The sequence below is a fragment of the Amblyomma maculatum genome, chromosome 3 (genome assembly GCF_055883805.1).
Source record: "Amblyomma maculatum isolate TAMU_Amacu chromosome 3, ASM5588380v1, whole genome shotgun sequence".
Lineage (NCBI taxonomy): Eukaryota > Metazoa > Arthropoda > Arachnida > Ixodida > Ixodidae > Amblyomma > Amblyomma maculatum.
This window is the reverse complement of record NC_139346.1, coordinates 189704911-189725495: the sequence shown is the minus strand read 5'-3', so window position 1 is coordinate 189725495 and position 20585 is coordinate 189704911. Positions and strand designations below refer to the sequence as shown.

The following is a 20585-nucleotide window of genomic DNA, read 5'->3' as shown; positions in this document are numbered from 1 at the left end:
TAAATAGCTGAAAAAAATTTAAAGCCGAGCATCCCACTCCTACGCATATTCACTTCCAGGCACAGAGTCCTGTTAAAAGATTATAGGCAGAGAATTTGGGTGACATGCTTTCTCCTTTACAATGCTGTGTAAAATATTACTGTGCATGAATAGCTGCATAGTACATATTCTCATACAGCCACTAAATAATTTGCACTTGTCTATTTTTCTCTCACTTGTTTTGGTTTCAACAGCCGAGCAATGGCTTTAGTGTGAAAGTCTCGCATAGGTCATGTGAGGGATGAAAAAGACTGCAATTTATCTCTCCTTTGTTGTTTTGGCTCACTACAACACTAATGCCAGCCTTCCTCAGCAACCAGAATCGCTATGAGCGAAAGAGCGATGATGGTTTGGCAGTTTTTTCATCCCTCTTGTGACTATCAGAACTTTGCTGTCATTGCCATCACTCAGCTGTTGAAACTGAAACAGGTGAGAGAAGAAATTTGATTATAAATTATTTAGAGGCCATAGGCATAACGACATGCTAATCGATATGCAGTAATGTCTTGCATAATTGCAAGGAATAAAACACTACAAAAAATTATAACGCCATACCCCTTCCCTCAAATAAATGTGTTAGGCAAGGAAGCATGATCTCCCCGTCAGTAGAGCTTGCTTAGAGGAAGTATTCAGAGACCTGGAGTGGAAGCAGTTCGGTATAAGGATTAATGGAGAATACCCCAGTAATCTGTGTTTTGCTCAGTAATATCGCGGTAGGATATCTCGGTAATCAGCATTTCGCTGATGACATTGCCTTGTTAAGTAACTCAGGGGATGAATTTTGAAAAATGATTGGTGACCAAGACAGGAAAAGGAGAAAGTTAGGTCTAGAAATTAATATCCAGAAAATTAATGTAGTGTTCAGCAGCCTTGGAAAGAAACAACAGTTTACAGTAATTAGTTAAGCACTGAAAGTGGTAGGTGAATATGGCTGCTTAGGACAGGTAGTAGCTGTAGATTCAGACGACGAAAAAGGAAGTAACTAGGAGAATAAGATTGGGATATAGCGCATTTTGAAAGTATTTGCAAATTGTGATAAGTTGCTTAACAATATTGCTCGAGAGGAAGGTATATAAAAGTTGCACCTTACTGGTACTCACCTATGTGGCTGGAACGTGGAGGCTAATGTAATGGATTTTACTTAAGTTAAGGACAACACAGGGAGCTATGGAATGAAAAATAGTAGGTGTAACATTAAGAGATAGGAAACGTGCAGAGTGGGTCAGAGAAATGAACTCAAGTCACTGACATTCTAGTGGGAATCGAGAAGAAATGAGCATGGGTAGGACATGTAGTGCGAAGAGAGGGTAACCGATGGTTGCTATGGGTAACAAATAGGATTCCAAGGCAAGGAAAGCTTAGCAGGAGGGGGCAGAAAATTAGTTTGGCAGATGAGGTTAAGAAGTTTACAGGGGTCAAGTGGACGCAGATAGCACAGGACTAGATTAATTGAAGGAATAGGGGAGAGGCCTTAGCTCTGCATTGATTATAGTCCAGTGGATGATGATGGTGGTGACTCCTTTAAATCCTAATCAGCTGCAGTGTCTTATAACGGAAAATCTCAGGCTTGTAATAGGCTTGACAGTGACTTCCTTTGCACTGAAGTAAAAGTGTCAGCAAATTCTCACAGTTAACCGTGGCAGAGGAACCAATAATTCCCAGAATACTTTCGATAGATTTTGCTGGTGTCTTCCTTCCTAAGATTGTTTTACTGGCTATGCTGCAATTATAAGGTGCCCATTGTCAATGTCACCTTTATTGACAGTTTTGCACCAAACTGGATACTTTCAAAAGCATTTGGGCGACTGAAAATTTGTGTTGGTGCCTTCATAGCTTTTTGATTACTTTTAGACTATGGCTTGGCTTAGTTAAGAGCAGAACATTTTTGCCATTTACAGAAACGCACAGTTGCAATCAGTTCGTATCATTGGAATTAATATATATGATGACAAAACGCATCCATCTCAACTGTGGTAGTAACTGACGGAGTGCCTTCAATGTCTGTATCCGGCAGAAGCTGGTGCAATATTTAAGAGCTGCTTTACCCTGCAAACTACATTTCATAATCTTGTTCGGTTGCAGGCTTCATACAGGCTAGGGTTCAATATGTCACCCGGCATAGGCTGATCGACATGACAAAATAAGCGCATGTTCAAAATGTTTAGCTTTTTAAGGTGGCATCATTTGGAAGGTAAAGCGTAACCTCACAGAAGCAGGACATGTTCCCGAGTTGTGAGCACTTGCTTTATTATAGCTGGGATAAGGTGGCCGGAGCTGACCAAACTTATCCCAGCTATGGGAGAGGCCTTTGCTCTGTGGTGGGTGCAGACAGGCTGAAATGGTTGCAACTCAGTATAACAAAGTGCTTCTAATGCATGCCCCTTTTCCCAAAGGTGCATTAAGGTCTTGCTACTTCTGTCAGACATGGAGCCGAAGGTCGTTTTTCCACAGATGGCCATGACAAAAATCAAACCTAGGATGGCAATACTCAGACTTAAGTTTCGGTTGTGCCTGCAGCTTTAAACTTCCTCATTGCCTGACCTTTGCGGTGATCTGGTGCAAATAATGAACAAACTGATTGCTCCATGCCAACATATAATATAATCTGTATATGGCAATAGTGTGAGGCAGGTCAAAGTAGTGAACTTCAGATTTTACCTTTTAGTGATGGTGAGAAATATGGCATCAAAATAAAAGGGTTGATTACATTTAATCTCGGTTATGTCTACTTTCTTGAATTGCTCAATGTCAGCGCCGCCTATCATCATCAGTCACTTTGGCAACAGGTACACTGGTGTGACAGTGACGGTGCAATAGTAATTGGATGCTTACGGTATGGACCTGTTAAAGCTGAAGCAGGTTTACGACTGTAGTATTCCTACGAGTTGTGTTTACATGTAATTAACTGAGCCTAGGCTGGCTTCCGTTACTTTCCTGGCCTTTAAGAAAAAGCCTCTCTCGTAGGCTGGCATCAAGAAACAAGCTATCCTGTTACCTCTTCCACATGCATACAGTTCTCTTCATGATCCAGCTATAGTATTCAGATGCAGTTATCGCGGGATCTTACATTCCCATTTATTTTGCCCGTAAAGAGTACAATGAATTAAAAAGAGCTGTCATATTGTAGTAATATTGGGGTACTGCGAGAGGTGGAAGGGGGGGCAGTGTCTGACTATGTACAAAATGCAGCCACTTGGTTGATGTGTTCGTAGTTGCAAATTGGACTCAATGATTTATGTGTGCTTATGGCAAACAAAAATGCTTTGTGCAGGCGACAAGTCATGTACAACGGCATTGGACTGCAGACTGCCCGGGGCAGTGGCACCAATGGCTATGTCCAGCGTAATCTGTCCCTTGTGCAACGTTCTCGTGAGAAGGTTGCCTACAAGTCAGAGGAAGACATCCAGCGCCTGGATGCCCAGCTCATCCGCAAGGCCAATTCTGAGATCCTCGACCATGAGCGCAAGCGCAAACTAGAGATCAAGTGTCTGGAGCTACAAGAGACTATGGAGGAACAAGGGTAAGGATTAGGTTCTGGAGGCAGCTTTCTGCAGTCGTTGTCTGTACTAGGTAGTGTGGTTCCACAACAAAAAAATGTGAAGAGTGGGTATTCAGGTGCTGGTTTTCTTATTCAGGAAGGGTAGCTCTAAAAATTCATAGTCATAAAAAATACTTAGTGGTTTGGCTCCAGCTGAATATATATCAGGAATCATGTTTCTTGTTTACCATATCACTGTTCTTTGTTGCCTGGGGTGCTGTATAACTCGGAAAAAAGTGGATATTTGCATGATATTAAAAGCGATGCAAAAGAGCCCTTCAGTATGGATGCAACACACTGGCACTGCTTGGGGCAGTTGTGGTATTTGTTATGACCAGTAATTTCACGTGGATAATTTGACATTTATAGGTGAGATGGTCCCTACTGCTTGCATAGCCAGTCTACATCTACAGCTGCTGCTGTGGCATTTTATTGTGCTTGACACCATTGCAAATTAGATTTGCATAAGAATTAAGCTCAGAATTGAAGAGCAAGAGCATTAATCACTGCATTTACAATGCCCTTATATCAAACAACATTCCTTTGTTCATTCAAGTCACTCCTGATGGTTCCAATGGGAGTTTGACCGGCTGCTTCATTCTAGACATACTGCTACGGCTAGCTTGATGGCTCGTTCCAGTTGGCATATCTTCACTGTGCATTTAATTCTGTGGTACCTGGCTACCACAACAGCTTGCCCAATAGCCGAATATGGTGTTTTCATTGACTATGTATTTTTTCATACTCTACCAAAGGATTGGGCATTAAAGTATGAATTAATGCAAGGGATGTTGGAGGGGCAGTGACAATTTCTAAGCTGAGTCTCTTAAACATTCTTGTTTAAGTAGTTTAGGAAAGTAAAAACCTTCAACATGAAATGGAGTTAGCTTTCTTTACTTGTTTGTGTATTAAAAAAATTCTGGGGCATGGTCACTTCGACTTGTGCCTCACTGTGGGAGTAAAGCCCCTTGATGACGTTTTCTGTCAACCGGGTTAAATAAGCACCAACCTCCCCTCTCCCACAGCTCTTCCTCCTTACATAGCTTTCCGGCTTCTGATCTTGAACAGAAGCGTCTTGGGATGAGTCTGCGGCTGCGACTAACAAGCCTGCTATAGGCTGAAAAGCAGCGTAGCAGCGAAATGATATGTCTGCTCAAGTGTTAAAGTACGCTGCGCCGAGGCGAAGCGAGCGGACGCATGAAGGCAAGGATACGAGAGGATACAAAGTGGACAACTACCTGTGTAAGGCGGAAATCGGAAGCTGACAAGCCATGTGTGGATACGGAAAGAAGGCAGCAAGGTTCTTCAAAGATTGGCGTTACTTAAAAAAACAGTGGCGAATGGTAGACGGGCTTTACGTGGGAGCTCCTGGCTAAGATGCAGAACCGCTGATCCCAAGAACGTGAGTTCGATCCCAGCTATGGTGATCGTGTTTCAGTGGAGATGGAAAGCAAAAAGCCTGTGCACTGTGCCATGTCAGGGAATGGCAAAGAACTTCAGGGTGCTGAAATTTATCCGAAGCCCACCACTGTTATGTCCTTTACATTGCCTATGTCACTTTGGGACTTTAAACCCCAGTATGCACCAATTTGTGTGGTTCTTTTCCCATATCCTTTCTTGCTCTGTAGCATATGTTTACAGCCAAGATTGTTCAGGGCACACCTGAAGCACTAGTGTGGACGTGTGTTGAACTCATGGGAATGGGGATAGAATTACTAGGGAGATAAATGAAATGTTATGTATCTGGAGGCTGTTATAATAGACCTTTTCACAGATTACAGCGCCACGCCATCCCCTGGAGGATCCACGCAAAGTATGATGGGAGAACGAAGCGATCGTTTCCCGCGTTGGCTGCTGGCAAACGTTTTGGCATGCTGTTCCGCTGCTTTCTGCCGTCATGCGTCTCTCATGCGCATTGTTGGTGCTTTCTTGCAAAATGCAGCAAGCACCGGATTGCTTTGATGATTAGCGATTGTTTCCCGCGTTGGCTGCTGGCAAACGTTTTGGCATGCTGTGCCGCTGCTTTCTGCCGTCATGCGTCTTCTCATGCGCATTGTTGGTGCTTCCTTGTAAAATGCAGCAAGCACCGGATTGCTTTGATGATTAGCAGCTAGTCCTTGTGCAATTTTTTTATGACTTTTGAAGTGAAAGCTTCACTATGCCATGTAAGGCCAAGGTCACCGTTCGTGGCACATGCCGCTACAGCGGACGTGCTGTAACCATGGCAACGAGCTGCGCCCTACCAAGGTGTTTCGCCGCTGGGCTCCAGATGCGTGCGTCAGCGCGGAGAGGAGAAGAGGTGTTTCTGCTCTGCGCATGCGCGCGCTGCCACAGAGAGCTACAGTGAGAGAATGCCGAACTTTCCGTGTTGGCTGATGATCCATGGATTTAGAATGCAACACCCAACTTTGCAACACAACGCAAAGGAATGGTGGGCACAACATAAAAGAAAACAGCGGGAAGCAGTAGCGCAGCAGTGATGCCGAGATGGCAGAGAAAATTTCACCTGAGAACCGGCAGAGTCGGAGAGATGTGAGCACAGCGGCGCTCCACTTTCCCAGGTGGCTTTGCGCGACTGTGCAGTGGCGCTGCAGAATTACTGGAAAGGTCTATTGCTCATTTTATTCGGCATTCATTAAATCGAGATGTAGGAATCTGCAACCCTCGGCAAGATACATGGGATTGGCTGCAGTGATATCTATGACAACTCTTGAGCTGGTTTTCAGGCACATTCTAGGATGGGCCATTGACTCTGCCAGCTACACTCTCTGGATTAATCTCGGCTGGGTGTTTAGGGTGGTGTGTGTTTTCTTTTCTTCATCAACCTTAGAGATCTGCTCAGCCCCTTTCTCGTGCATAAAATTGCAGTTGCTGAGAGGTCGAGCACTTTCAGTTTTGGGCGTGGCATCCCATTAATTGCTCTGAAGAGATCGCTGGCATTCTATCTATTCAACTCTACTTATCATTTGAAGCACTACTGCTATGGAACACTTAGACATGCTTCTTGTACATAGGTATTGGTTAGGTGGGTTGCTCAGAGCCTCGTGGCAGTGGCTGAGTGGTGTCAGTCATCAGCCTGATGGCTTTGGCTTGCTATGGCTTCGAATCCTTCTCGTCTCACACAGAAGGTATTTTTTTATATATGAAGGAATGCCGTGTTGCCATGTGCAGCCTCGTCCACTTCTAGCTATAACACGGTCACTGCTTTCAAAGCGCCATTGCGTCCGACCCGGCTACGTAATAAAGCTAAGTGATAGGCCATGTAAAGCAGCATGTCCGGGTCCATCTATGCTTGCATCGCTTTGCATCGATATGTGCCTGCGTCAGACGCAATGTTGCTTTGAAAGCAGTGACCATGTTATAGCTAGAAGTGGATGACCCTATACCTTGAAAGCAGTTGGCCTCAGTTTGGAAGTGGAGCCTGTTACTCCTCATTTTTAAGAGCCATGTTATGATTGCATACTTCGGTAGCACTTTATCAACTGGTCACTATTTTTCTTCTTTTGCTGTGCATGCCGTGCCCATGAGTTAGGCCTTGTTTCCTCCTAATCATTGTTTTGTATAGTGACTGTTCTGAGGTGATTTGGTTCTTTGCTCAGATGGCTGATGCATGTTCCTTGAAGGGAAGACCGTACACCTTTAAATATGTTGGAGGAATTCATTGGTCTCTTCATTCGTTGCTCTTGTTCTAATGTGACACTGCACATATAGACTGCTGCTCTTCCCTCACGAAATTTGTTATGTAGACATCATACTTTACATGTATTGTCACCTTCATCTGCCTTTTTTTTTTTATTCTCGTCAACCAAAGTGAGGGGCTTAATTAATGAGCAAGAGCTTGTAGGAGCTATGGAGACCACCCCAAATGTGCACAGTTCCGCAATTGCTAGCCCTAGCTCTACTTGGCTGGTATGAAAGCTTATGGAGGTTTGGATAAGAAGTGTCAGAGAGCCTCCTCAAAGTTTCACTTAACCGTAGGCTGCTCAGCTTTACAGTGAACCACAAAGCAAGGAAATTCCCCACTGAAGAGAAATGTTTTCTGCTCACTTATGCATGGAGAGAAAGTGCACCAACATTTTTGTGATGCAGCAAGCAACATTTGTAGTGAATTATAGTGGCCTTATGCCAGCACTGATTGCCAGCAGTGAAGCAGGAACCGCACTACACTACTCAACATGCGCCATATATAACTGCTGCTGGCATACCATGAGCTTTTGCCGAACACAGTAATGCCAGATGAATCTTATAGCATTTTCTCTAGTGGATACTCACTCCAGATCATACCGGTAACGGACCGTATTTGCCAAAAGCAACTGAGCAACTAGGTTTGTTTCTTAGTGGAGCACTTATGGCACCTGTCATGTTTGACATGTGTTTAAGATAAAGAGAACCCTTGTCTTAAGCTTTCAAGTCATTCCTCCTTAAAGGTGCCCAGCCTTTTTAGACGAAGACCAGTTTGCTAAGAGCACGGGCACGCCGAGGTATGGAGTGGGCCCAAATGGTCGCCACTCAGGCAGCGGCACTTAATCAGGTTACAATGGGCTTACGCGTGTCGTGTCGTCTGCTACCTGCCTGCTTAAATCTCGTCAGAAGGTATTGACTCACATGTATACAGATACACATGTAAGAAATAGATAATGCAGTTCTAGCATCGATCTCTTTTGCACTGCTGAAAAAAATGACTTAGTTGCATTTAAAATTAATATTTTACTGAAACACGTCAATTGCATGTTGGAAAGTGACTGCGGACGTAGACACGAGATTGGCATTCAAAAAGTATAAACAGCTTTCAATATCTCTTCGCATGATTAAGCTGTTCTAACTGATGTTCTCATTACAGTTTTTTTTCTAGACATATTGTCACATGTTGGTGGCGATGCCGAAACCAGCAAACTAAGAGACTGGCGTTGAACTGAACGAACTCTTTATTGGCCTGACTTGCGCCCTCAAAAGGACTAATCAATTCGGTGGCGGCGATAACAGCATATGTGCTTGTCGGTCGTTGATCAGGGAACGGCCGTAGCATTCATCAGCACTCAATTTAAAATGGGTGAAGAACCATCTAGATAACCAGCCGAAAGGACCTGGAAACATCTGGAACTATACGGAAGTAGCTGTGCTTTGCTGCATTCACTCGAGAACTATCTCGGTGCATCTCGCGCTACGAAGAAAGTGATAAAGCCGTGTTTCACGACAGTGAGCATGAACAAGATTGTTTCATGCGCTACAATCAAAATGATAATGCCACATGCCGGCAAGCTTTCAATGGTTCGCAACAATATATTGCAAAAGCTGAGTGCTATTGAAATAAAAAGGGAGTAGTTGCCATAACAGAAAAAGAAAAGGACAAAGGAAAAAAATGCTTTAAAATTCGTTTATGAATTTTAATACAGAATCTCTGTTTACATTTAACTGGCACGTATTCTGTATTCTTAGTGTGTGACGTGAGTTTTTGTCACAAATCTTCTTGTCTTTTCAAAATTGAAAAAAAACTAGTCTGCAGACTTCTTTCGGTCTAGATAGGTGCTGTTCAAATTGTGCACACGTTGTTCTTAATCAGATAAGCTTTCCAATGGACATTTCGATTTTGCAGGTTTTAGTGCCCTGTCGTGGTGGCTCGGTAGTTAGGGCACTCAGCTGCTGGACTTAAGTACGCAAGTTCAATCCCGGCTGCGGCAGCTGGTTTTTTTATGGAGGCAAAAAGCAAGAGGCCTGTGTACTGTACAATGTCAGTGCATGTTAAAGAACTGCAGGTGGTTGAAATTTCCAGAGCTTTCCACTATTGTGTTCCTCGTAGCCTGGGTCATTTTGCGATTTTAAACCCCATAGGGACCGGGCGCCGCCGTGGCGCCTCGGCGGAACAATGCCGCCCGCTGCAACATGCTCGCCAATGGAATGCCGAGGTAGCTGGGGGGCGCAACCCATTTCATTCGGCAAGGCATACTCGAGCATGTCTGTACTCATCGTTCTCCGGTGTGACTTTCAAACTTGAAGTAATCTGTCAGAGTTTTTTTGATCAGGAAATCTTGAAAAAGGGAAGAATCGTCCTCGGCAGGGAGTGCATGTTTTTGAAACTGCTCAGTGCATGGTATTTCTGTCATATACTTGGAAATGTTGCGTGTGAATTCACCATGCATTAAGAATGCCTTTGTTAGGCACTTATGAAGACTACTTCGGCGGCGACACAACCTGCGCCTGCACTGCATGTTAATCTTATTTTTGTTCTTGTCGAAATCTGCCAGAAGATCAAATACTGTCGGGCCATGAAGTGATGATGCTTGAGTAGCGGTAGTTGCAGTTCGTGAAAAATGAACAAGGCTCTGTATCTGTCTGTTTTGGCATTATGCTCAAATTATTCAGAAGAGAATGATAGTCGATGATTTTCCAGCTTCAGCCTTGCAACAAGAGCTGGAATGGTAGAAAAATAAACGAACAAGGCTGAAATATGATGACCTTTTTAAAAAAGTAGGAAAAAGTAAAGAAATAAACTTTCAGGATTCACTGCACAGTTATGCAACAATGGCTCACTGAACCTGGCCATGGGACTACCCAACTTAACGTCATATGAGCGCGTCATATAGTCTGATACAACTCAAGAATGAAGCGGCAAATACCTATCAAAGGAGGCCCTCTATCTAATGGCATTGTCTGGTTCCCATGACATGGTGGTTAACCACATATCGTGAAATCGTAGTGAATACTATATTCGAGGACAACATTCTGTGACTGCTGAGAAGGCCCGGTAGGAAAGAGAAGGTTTCTGGGCTTTTGTCCCCGTTCCGTGAAGAATACACTGAACAATATGCGCCACAGCGCGGTAACAAAGGTGTGTGTCCTTCCCTTTTCTGCCTAGCTTCCCATGTAGCACTACGAAATAAGCTGCCCATGAGATTAACCTCAACAATCGTGGTCGACGCCATTAGATGGAGGGCCTCCTTTGAAGGGTATTTGCCACTTCATTCTTGAGTTGTATATGACGTATCCACCAATGCTGTAGTTGAACACGGCACAGCTGCTGCAGATAATTCACTTTGGAAAAGCTATAATATGAATACACTTTCTCAGCATGTGGGGGAGGGTTTGAAAAGGAAAGATAATTTTCCTGCTCTGGGCAGCACTATTTTTGGGACACCTGCTATGATAGATGTGATTCTAGGAATATTTTTCTTTTGTTCATCTAGGTCTTCTCACAGCGCAGAAGGTTCATCACTATTGAGGGCACCTGTTAAAGCATTTGAAGCCAGTAGTTTAATACTGCCAAAACCATGAAATACAATCGAATAAAAACATAGAGCGTGATGTGTTGCCAGATAGGCCGCCAAACACCTAAGTGGGTGTCCTATTACTAAAGGACTCGCCGTGATGGCATTGCTAAGGTGTTCTACACTCTCAGCGTGCAACGAATTTGGCATGGACAGTTTTCTATTTGGACGTTAAGAATCCCAGGCGATTGAAAAGGGTACCTTTCGCATAACGTGTTACTCGTAAGCTGCTGCTTGTTGGAGTGCTGTTAAATCTGTTTCACAGCATTACAGTCGTATGAGCAATTTCTCCGAGGCAAACAGTCTTTGCCTTACTACGTACGTCCTAATCAGGAAATCTAAAACACCAATGAGAAACACCATGCTTAGGTGGGCTGGCAAATGGGTGGGTGCAGGTGAGAAAGTATGTAAAATAGGGTCAAGTGTAATGTGAAGGTGGGCTGGCAAATGGGTGGGTGCAGGTGAGAAAGTATGTAAAATAGGGTCAAGTGTAATGTGAAGGTGAAATAAACAACGTAGAAATATTTGCTGCTTGAGATGTGGGACGTGGTAACGTTCCGAACAGCAATCTGAGTGCTTTCAAAATGAAAACGAAACTCCGTTTATGCTCGTTTATATTAATTTTATTCTTGTTTAATTTTATGATCATGTAGTATTGAATGATCTCTGTACTGAGTGCTTTTATTAAGTGAGAAGGGCATGCTACAAAGCTGAACAAATTAGAAGAGTTTCAATGCAGAGTGCTCAGCACGTTGCATTAGTTGACGAAGGAAGAAGAGAAATGGGAAAAGAAGTTCATGGCAATAGAAATTGCTCATGTCTCCTCTCTGCTCTTTCTCTTAAGAATAAAAGTAGATGCGCTATAACTATGTCAGCAAAAGTAACTATGCAAACATTGTTTCTGTCATCACTGAAGAGCGTAACACGGCTCAAATGACTATGTTGGCTGCCTTTTACTTTTCCGTGCCAGCCTTTTCATGTGCACAGGTGGGAAAATGCTGGCATTGCAACTTAGGCTGTTGGGTTCCCCCAATTCCTAATTGTCGATAAAATGACCACAGGTGCAGGAGTGTGGCTTCAGGTCCGAGACTCACGTGCCGTCACTCCTGGGAACAAAATGGCACAAAGCTTCCGGTTGTAACAAGATTAAAAACTTCCGCACTTTCCACGACCACACAGTAATCCAATGCATAGATGTGTGCATCTGTTTTTGAACCAACCGTGTCCAAGTCACCTGCCACCCATGCTTATGTGGAAACCCGTAGAAATGAATCGACTTAGAAGCATTCGAAGAGTTTGCGTAGCTGTCAGTGCAGCCAACAGCGTGACACGTTTTCCCAGACTTCGTCTCACCGAACATATTCACACAAATAGACCAACTTTCTGGTCTTAAGGACATATTCACGCACATCACGTAAACATTTGGAGTACCCAAGCAATCTCTACACAATCCAACGACATGCTGCACCCGGTGAAGCCGACAAGCAAATGTAGAGAATGAGACGAAGGCGTATTGATTTGTAACAGCTATAAACTATGTTTATATATTCAGAAAGAGGGAATACGCCGCTTGTAGTAGTGAAAAGCAACGTTAACATATTAAGGGACAACAACTCTACTAGTGAAGAACATATTGAATCAAACACCATAATTTGCGTTACAAAGAATTAAACATGCATTTCAAGATGCATGCAATAGTCCAATTACAACAGTAGGAAGCAAGTTTAGAACAGGAGTGCACATACAGTTGACTGAGGAGCTCGGCGGCAGTCCATCGCTGAATGGTGCAGACAGGGCAGCCCCCGAAGGCGGTGGTCCTTCCGGGGTAGCTTCCGTGGATGTGGTGCGGTGGCAGCTCGGGATATCGGGAGTATGTGACAGCTCGGGTTTCCACCCGAGGACCGTACTGCCATTGGTGCCTCGTCCGCTTCCTTTTAAGCCCTTCGGGAGTTGCAAACGGACACTCGCAGATGATGCCTTGTGCCCAGAGTCCGAAAATAAAGCACACACTAGACGTGCACAAAGTAGTTCATTCACAGAGGGTGGGTCACATAGATGCACTACACTTTGACACTGCGTGGCAGTCAAGTTGGGTTTGAGAAAAGTAACGCACAACCAGAACAGCCTGCACATACTTAACAACTTCGGTTCTGCTGGGGCCACATGTCTAGGGAAGAAAAGCTACGGATATGCAAATGTGGCTCTAGACTTTGGCTGTTGTAAGGGTGACTTGGAGAGGGGGGAAATAGACACCCCAAGCAGCACGTGCACCTCCGATCGGGCAAAGGGAGAGTTGGGGCTAACCAAGGGAAACTACAATATGGAGGCAATGTGCATGTACGCACTCTGGCATGCCCGATCAATGATACGTATACAGGCATCGTGGATATGTTTACGGAAACAAGAGAATGTCGCGGTTTTATATACACTCAGTCATAGAAAAATTGAAGGATTCTGCCAGTTCTATGACGGGGACTCTTTTTAAAGACTTCTTTTTAGATTTGGGAGGCAGGATGTTGGACACCTGTCGTCTTCTGCTGGTCCACTTCCGGAACAGTGCTTCACCTCGTGGCTGCTGATGTTTTCCTCTGGTAGACGGTTACAATCTACAGTGGAGGGCTACAATCATCTTGTATGCAGTAGAATAATGAATTGGCCTGAGGAAAGGCTATTATCCATCGCTAATATATCCATCAAATGTACATGGAGAACTGGCTTCTGTAAAGCACGTTTTCACAGTGAGAGATGTGCATTGAAAGAACACTGTGGTGGGGAGTAGAGAATGTTGATTGCCAGCAGGAGACATCTGCTTCTTCCTGTTCCTGTTTTTTTTTATTTCAGAAAATAGAGTCACTGCGTGATAAACACTTTGCTTACAACTACTGAACAATTGTCTGTGTTGGTGCAGTATAGAGAAGCCACGCTTCCTGGCATCCACCGAAATCAGAGAAATGTGTCTCATTTCATATTTCTGCTGGTTCATTAGTTACAGGAGCGGATATTTTAAGGGAATAAATTCCTTTGCATGCAGAAAGCATAACTGTGCCTTTAGTACAGCGACGTAAACTCTAGAAGATCTAATTGTGAGACTTTCATGAACGACATATAGTCAGCTCTTGACTCGGGACATTTGTAAGTTTAGTGCTGTGCATATCGCTTTTTTTCTTTTTACTTCATTCTTTCTTGTGCACTGAAGTTTTCTCAATAATACACAATGTGTCTTCCGCAATGTTGTGGCTTCTTTCACTTTACATGTCATGCAGAAATGAAAATTTATGGTTGTCTTTCACGTCATCATGTTATTCTCATAAATGGTGTACATATTTTAACCTTTTGTGCCTGCAGCTATGACCAGGAGGAGATCACGGCCAAAGTGGACGAACTGCGGGAACTGCTGCAACAGCAAGGGCACCTGCTTGACTTCCCAGTTCCCAAGGATGAAGCAGGGCGTCCCATGTAAGTCAGCTCTATCCACTCTGGGGAAGCAGGGAAGGCTGTGTCATGACTACGAGTCTGTTTTCTGTTCCACAGGTAGTGTTGACCGAAGGCAAGGTGCATAGTCGGTCTGGTTTTGTAATGGCATTGCTTATATTGAGCAACTGGCAAGGCACTTACATTGAGATCTGATGTCAGACAGACTTTTTTTTTTGTCGCGCAACTTTTAAGTTATGTCTTGTGACATTATGTCATCTTTTTGTGAAGTAATCGTAGCACCATGCGTAGAACCTACTGGGATAAAGTATGTACGTAGCATTCTGGGTGCACTCTGCAACTGTAGAAAGGTCTGCTTGTTATATATATATATATTTTTTTTTTCACAGGAATTTGGCTATTTCGTATTCTTCCAATTTAGGGACAAATTGAATTGGAATGGTAGTTCTAGTGCTGTCAGCCTTGGGCCATTGCTCCAGTCTTGTGCGGCCTGTACCTCTCAGGAAAATTTCTCATTAATCACCAAGTGCGCTTGCTGTGAATAGCAAAAAAGTGAAAGAAAGGAAGTGGTGGTACACTGGACCGCAAACATCTACAGGGCAGGACAGCTTTGAAAGAACTGAATTGTTTCATTTCCTTGGTTAGCAGCCTGAAATTGAGGCATGCACTGTGGGGGTCACAAAAGGAAGTGTGCTACAGTTCAGCTACTTTGTGTACTACTTGGTTGCAGTTGAATTAAGCTTTTCCAGGAATTCCATACCCTGCAAACTGTTCGGTTGCACATATTTCATAGTTTGTATTGACACTGTCCAAACAGTCTTACTCCCTGAATGTTGTTTTGGGCAGAGGTACCCAGTTTGCTACACTAACAACCGTTCATTGATAGCCAGCTTCCAGGCAGCAATAACATATTTTTGTATGCTGTAGCGTTCACTTGTGCTTTTGCAGTATGTGGAGTTTTGATTAGGGGGGAGACACGACAAGTATTGTGTCCAGTTTGGTCAGAATGTTTGATTTCTCAATACATTACCTTTTGTGATTTATTTGGTCTTCACTAGTCTCGTGATGAAAAATTATGATAGAATAAGCTGTAGAAATTTGAAGTAATTTTTGTTTATTGGTGGTTGTCACAAATTGGGCGTGAATTGCACATCGTATAGTCTTGGCGCATCACGGATTTCATGGCTTTTCTACTGGTTGTGTCATCACATTTCTTTAATCAAAAGCAAATGAGCCCATAAATGAGGCAAACAAGGAAATTAATTTTTTGATATTCTCAGCTCTCGCCTTTTTTGCAGTTACTTTCACTCGTTCCTGTGGCATTTCATAGCAAATGCAGTACGTAGGATGATTCTGCTGTTTAGGAATGAATCCCAAGATTTTAGAGGATGCAGTAAAGCCGTTGATTTCTGTTTACTTATGAAATATGCTAGCTTTTGAAAGTTATCTCGGTAAGAAATGCTTTCATGTAGAATATATGCTAGAGCTGAACATTTATTTTCATAAGCGCTCTGCATCTAAAAAATAAAAAAAAAAGATTTAGTAGCTTTATTGCACCCAGCAGGGCTTTATGAGCATCCTGGAATTAAAAGAAAAAAAAAACAACAACTTATGGACAGCTTTTATAATGATTTTATGTCCCGGTGATGATTTTTTTGAGAATTTTTATTGTAATTACTGAGCAGCTGTAATAAGTCACTGAGCAGCTATAATAAGAAGCTAAAATAGTAGAACCCCGCTATAGTAAACTCGGGTACAGTAAAGAGAAACTGAAGTCCCAGTTCATCTTCCATAGATGACTGGACATTTTCCCCCCTTTACAGTAGAGACATATTTGGAAAAATTCGGTTATAGTAAGGTGTGTCTAGCCACGGCGACGACTTTCCTCGAAGTGACATCGCCGCACGCACGCTACCCAGAATCGCGAGGCAATCTCTTAAAAAAAAAACAAAAAAAAACAAGTGTCTCTTTAAATGGCTTTACCATTAAGCTTAGCAGCACCTAGGAGAAGCCAACTTTACGTAGGCCTTAGAGCCGTGGCGGAAAGCATGCAGCGCGTAGGAGAAAAGAAAAGTAAGGCAGTCTACAAACATGAAAAGAAGGCAGCACGGTCTGCCCAGAAAGTAAATGAGAGTGAAAGTGCAGCAAGAAATAGGGAAGGGAAGAAATGACCGAACATTCGCTGCACTGTGCAGCACGAAGCACAAGGCAGAGGTGGCAAGAACCAGAAGCGCGGCTTTACAGTTTAGCAGTACTTGACTGTGGCGCGCATTTCTCGTCTATTGCCTCTTAAAAGACAGAAACAGTGGAAGATGACGCCATGTTCACACAAGGCATTGATTTTCACATGAAATCAAATTCAGCTGTATTCATAATCACGTTGCATTCATGCTAAAGAGGTACTTCCACAAGATGTAAGCAACAAAAAAATCTTATAACTGGGGAAAAAAAAAGGAAATAGCACAAAGAGTTGATAAGAGAGAAATGGAAGGTATTTTATAGTGCTTTTTTCATGAAGCAACAAGCATGGGTTCATAAGTAGATATTTAATTACCAGAAAGCATCTTCAGGACTCATCGCCTACAACTGATATAGTAAAGACCCTGATATAGTAAATGTTTTTGCCGGATTGCTGTTCCCTTCCTTTTTGTGTCCCATATTTTGGGTTAGTCTGAGTGCACGGATTCATGGTGGGCGTAAGCCCAGCATAGTAATAGGCTAGCTAAAGTGCTGGCTGGGTTCTGACTTCGTGGGCCCATAGAGGAAGTAGCCGTATTCCTTGAGTATGGCTGAGATTTACTGACAGCATGGGCAATTAAAAAAGAAAGAAAAATAACATGGCTTGGATTTACTGTGTGTTCTGCAATTCTAAGGTGGCAAAAACTACTTGGACTATGCAGTGTTTTGGGTATATGTATTCGTTGGCTTAGAGCTAACGCCGCATGCCTAATGTGGCGTTGTCTGTCCGGGTCTGCAGGGCCCGGGTTGCAGCTGGTGATTATGTCAGTTCATTGAACCTTTTCCTGTCATTGAAGTGACTGACACCTTATGCAGTTCTCCATACGCCTGTGTAGAGTGCTCAGATGGTGCATCACGGAGTACACTTGTGTCATTTACGAGTGTCATAGGGCTTGAAACCTGACTTTATTCGGCATCTACATTCCATTGGGTCGCGTTTAACTCATCATGTATTTAAAACCCATACATACAGGGTCGCCAGGCGATTGTCTTTATTGCACAGCAAAGCACGCCATTCAAGCACTTTGAACGGGTGTGTGGACGACCGTACGACCGTTGGCGGCTTCTCATTCCTTTGTAAGGCCTGCTAGGGAGGACTTTGCGTGGTGGCCCAGTTCTGAGGCATGTTCCGGCCACACCACAGTGACGTACGTTGTACACGCAGATTCCTAAACTGGCACTTCACAGCCTGCCTAGATCGACAAGTTGCCTGCAGAATAGGAAAAGACCTAGCCTTATACCGAACAGTTTTGATCCCCATCAAACTTGAACTGCGTTGAGTTGAATGCAGATCGAGGTTTTCACAGGGCAACTTTCAAGTGCAATCGAGCCCAGCCTGCTTGGCTGGAAGCTGCTTTCTGAAGTGCTCTCAAGTTTTCAAGCACATTCAAGAGCTGGCGTCGCCACCCTCGACGCCACCTAACGCACACGAAACTTCTCAGTGGTCATTTAAAATGGCCATGTGGCCCGGATTCTTCAATGCTGCTTGAAAACCTCGATGCAGATCGAGTTCAATCAGGATCAGAAGTGTTCGCGTGACTCTGAGAACCACATTGTGAGCAAATAGAGCGAAGGACGAGAGAAGTCGCTGTGGCAAAGTGCGCTATTGGTCAATTTCGACCACGTGGGGCGCGCTTCCGTCATTTGAATTGCACTTCCACCGAGCGGCGGCTGCCGAGTTTCGAAGCGCGCTCGAACGCCGTTGGCACCGCGGCTTCCCAGCGCGCAGTCGTTGTCGAGCGTAGTATAGCCATATAGCGCACTCTACGGCGCGTCTGTGTCCGTGATTGACGTCGCGACGAGCCCGCGCATGTGCCGTCCCTTTCTGGCGGGGTCGCAATTTCGCGCGTCTATTTACCCGGCTCGCGGGGGTGACGGACGGACGCGCGCGCGCGCGCTCTGTGCCTTCTCCCGCGTCGCGCGTGCGCGTCAAACTTTTGAAGGCGAAATGGGCTCGTTACGCGCGCGTCGCCGGAGTAAATACGCCACGTTTCGCCGGCAGTAAATCGTCTCTCCAATGGTGAGCACCTGCTCGCGGCTCTCAACGAGGCAGAGCGCGCATTGAAAGGCGCCCTCCCCCTCGTGTGCACTGTATGCACGCCCGGCGCCGCCACGTCGTCTCCTCTGGGACCCCGCACGCTGGACTCGCTCGAACGGTAGGTCGTCGCGGTTAAGTAAAGGGGGGAGGGGGGTCAACTGAGCAAAAAGGCTCGCGTGACGGCCGTTGCTTCTGACCTGATTGCCGAGTTGCCTCAGCTGTGCTTGTCGTTGTCTTTTTTTTTTTTTTCTTTTTTTTTTTCCCCCTCGTGGTTCAAATACTGCCAGTCGGGTGACTCGAGGTCGGGAAGATAGCGACACTTTCGATAACGACGCAAACTCCGAATATGGACCCTGGTTCTAACACTGCTCCTCAACGCGAGTTTTCAGTAAGCTGGTCTCAACTGTGTGTCATGTGATGAACGATGTTTCATTGTAAATTTTCTCGAAACCAAGCGCAGAGCGGTGCATGCTTTAAAATGCAGAGTATGGGCTGCCCGCGCTGTAGTTGCCATTTATAAATTTGTAATCTACCGAGCGCTTCGGGGCTGTGATTTTAACCCTGTGGTGAAACCACGTTACTAGAGCAGTGCTAACGTTGACAAAGAGGGGCAAATGATAGTTATTGAAACGTGGACTCGTGTTCGGAGTAGTGTAAAATGCGGAGGCTTCTCAGACTCGCTGATTTCGTCTCGCACTCTATTATGGCGGCAAATGATTCGGGTCGGGAGAAAGCCTACACATTTCGCTTGCCTGCCATTATGAGAGGCGATACAGGGTGTAGGAGCGCTCAAAGCCATTAAGGCCCTCCTCTAGTGAAGTGCTCTTTATCTTTTGTGCGCTCGATGAGCTTGGCAGCAACAAAGGGCGTGGAACTGCCTCCTGCACAAGAAACGAAGAGCGGGAGATAAAAAGAAACAAGGCGTGGGCAGCAAATCAGTCGCCAGACGCAATCACCGCTCCGCGCAGTGGCCGCCTTTCACTTAGTGCCTCGGACGATTATAATTGAGCCGCTGAGTAGCGAACTGTTTTGTGGTCGGCCGTCCATTGTTGCGCCGGTCGCACCGCGAGGAGTGGCGTCTTTCGCCACACTGGTCGGCTCCCTGTGGGGGGCCGGCTGTGTGGGAAAGATGTTGCGGTTTCAAAGTCGCGACCATCGGTTTTTCGCTTTCAGCAGTTGTCATATTTTGCTCGCTTGCGAGACCGCAGTGCGGGGCGGGAATCGGCGCCGCTAGCATGGACTGCACCACTTCGTGGCCCCTGCACCGCGTATGGCAACTTGGGCCGTCACAACCAATGTTTTTCGCGTCGCTGTGAAGGGAGGCTCCGAAGGAACATGCGCCCGCGATTTTGGCGTCCTAGTTCGGGAGCCGCGTGGCGTACATATATAGGCCGTCCCCGCAGTCACGTAGGACTTCGGCGCGCGGCTTTTCCGGCACTTATTCTTCACTATACGTCATGTATCAGCCAAGGTCAACCTTGGCGTCCGTTTGACCTTCAGCGAGCCAATGCGGCTATATAGCCGAGGTGCTACAGCTGCGCCAATTGAGCCATTTTGATGCAGCTGCATACTTCCGCGCCAAGCTGCGCCACAAGAGTGAAATTTGTTAAATTTGCTCTACGCTGCGTCAAAATGCTTCTACTAGCCGTGAAAGTTTGCCATACTCGGGGACAACTTTCTGCGACAGTGATATGGCCAGTCGCAACGTTTCAGACACTGACCACTTTTAGTTTTATTTTGAATTCTAAAGGCTACTCATATTTTCCTCCCTTAGATCCACGCGCTTCCTCCGCTCTTCGGAGTACGCTGAACTGTTGCGAGTCACAGTCCGTGCGGTGAAGCATCACCATAACGCAAAGGGGCCGTTTGTAACGACGCACCTCTGCTAATGCCTCGCACTGTGAAAAGGGCCTTGGTGGTACTTGCGATTTTGGAGCAGTGCTTCAACACTGTGTTTTAAGCGCTGCATTCTTTTAATGGGTGTATCTCGCGTTTTTTTTTATGCGGCTCTTGGAAGTTTTTGGGCCATTCATATACA

The 20585-nt window shown here is 44.9% G+C and overlaps 1 protein-coding gene across 7 annotated transcripts in view; it reads left to right on the top strand.

The window, feature by feature from the left end:
• Positions 1 to 20585, top strand: part of Srrm234 (Serine-arginine repetitive matrix 2/3/4) — an 80520-nt gene that overhangs the window by 2973 nt on the left and 56962 nt on the right. For all 7 annotated transcript variants that reach the window (XM_084599032.1, XM_084599030.1, XM_084599037.1 and 4 more), the window contains exons 2-3: positions 3311 to 3559; positions 14185 to 14295. In XM_084599032.1, coding sequence (XP_084455158.1) covers positions 3321 to 3559; positions 14185 to 14295 — 350 coding nt within the window. In that variant the 5' untranslated portion in view covers positions 3311 to 3320. The remainder of the gene's footprint in view (positions 1 to 3310; positions 3560 to 14184; positions 14296 to 20585) is intronic.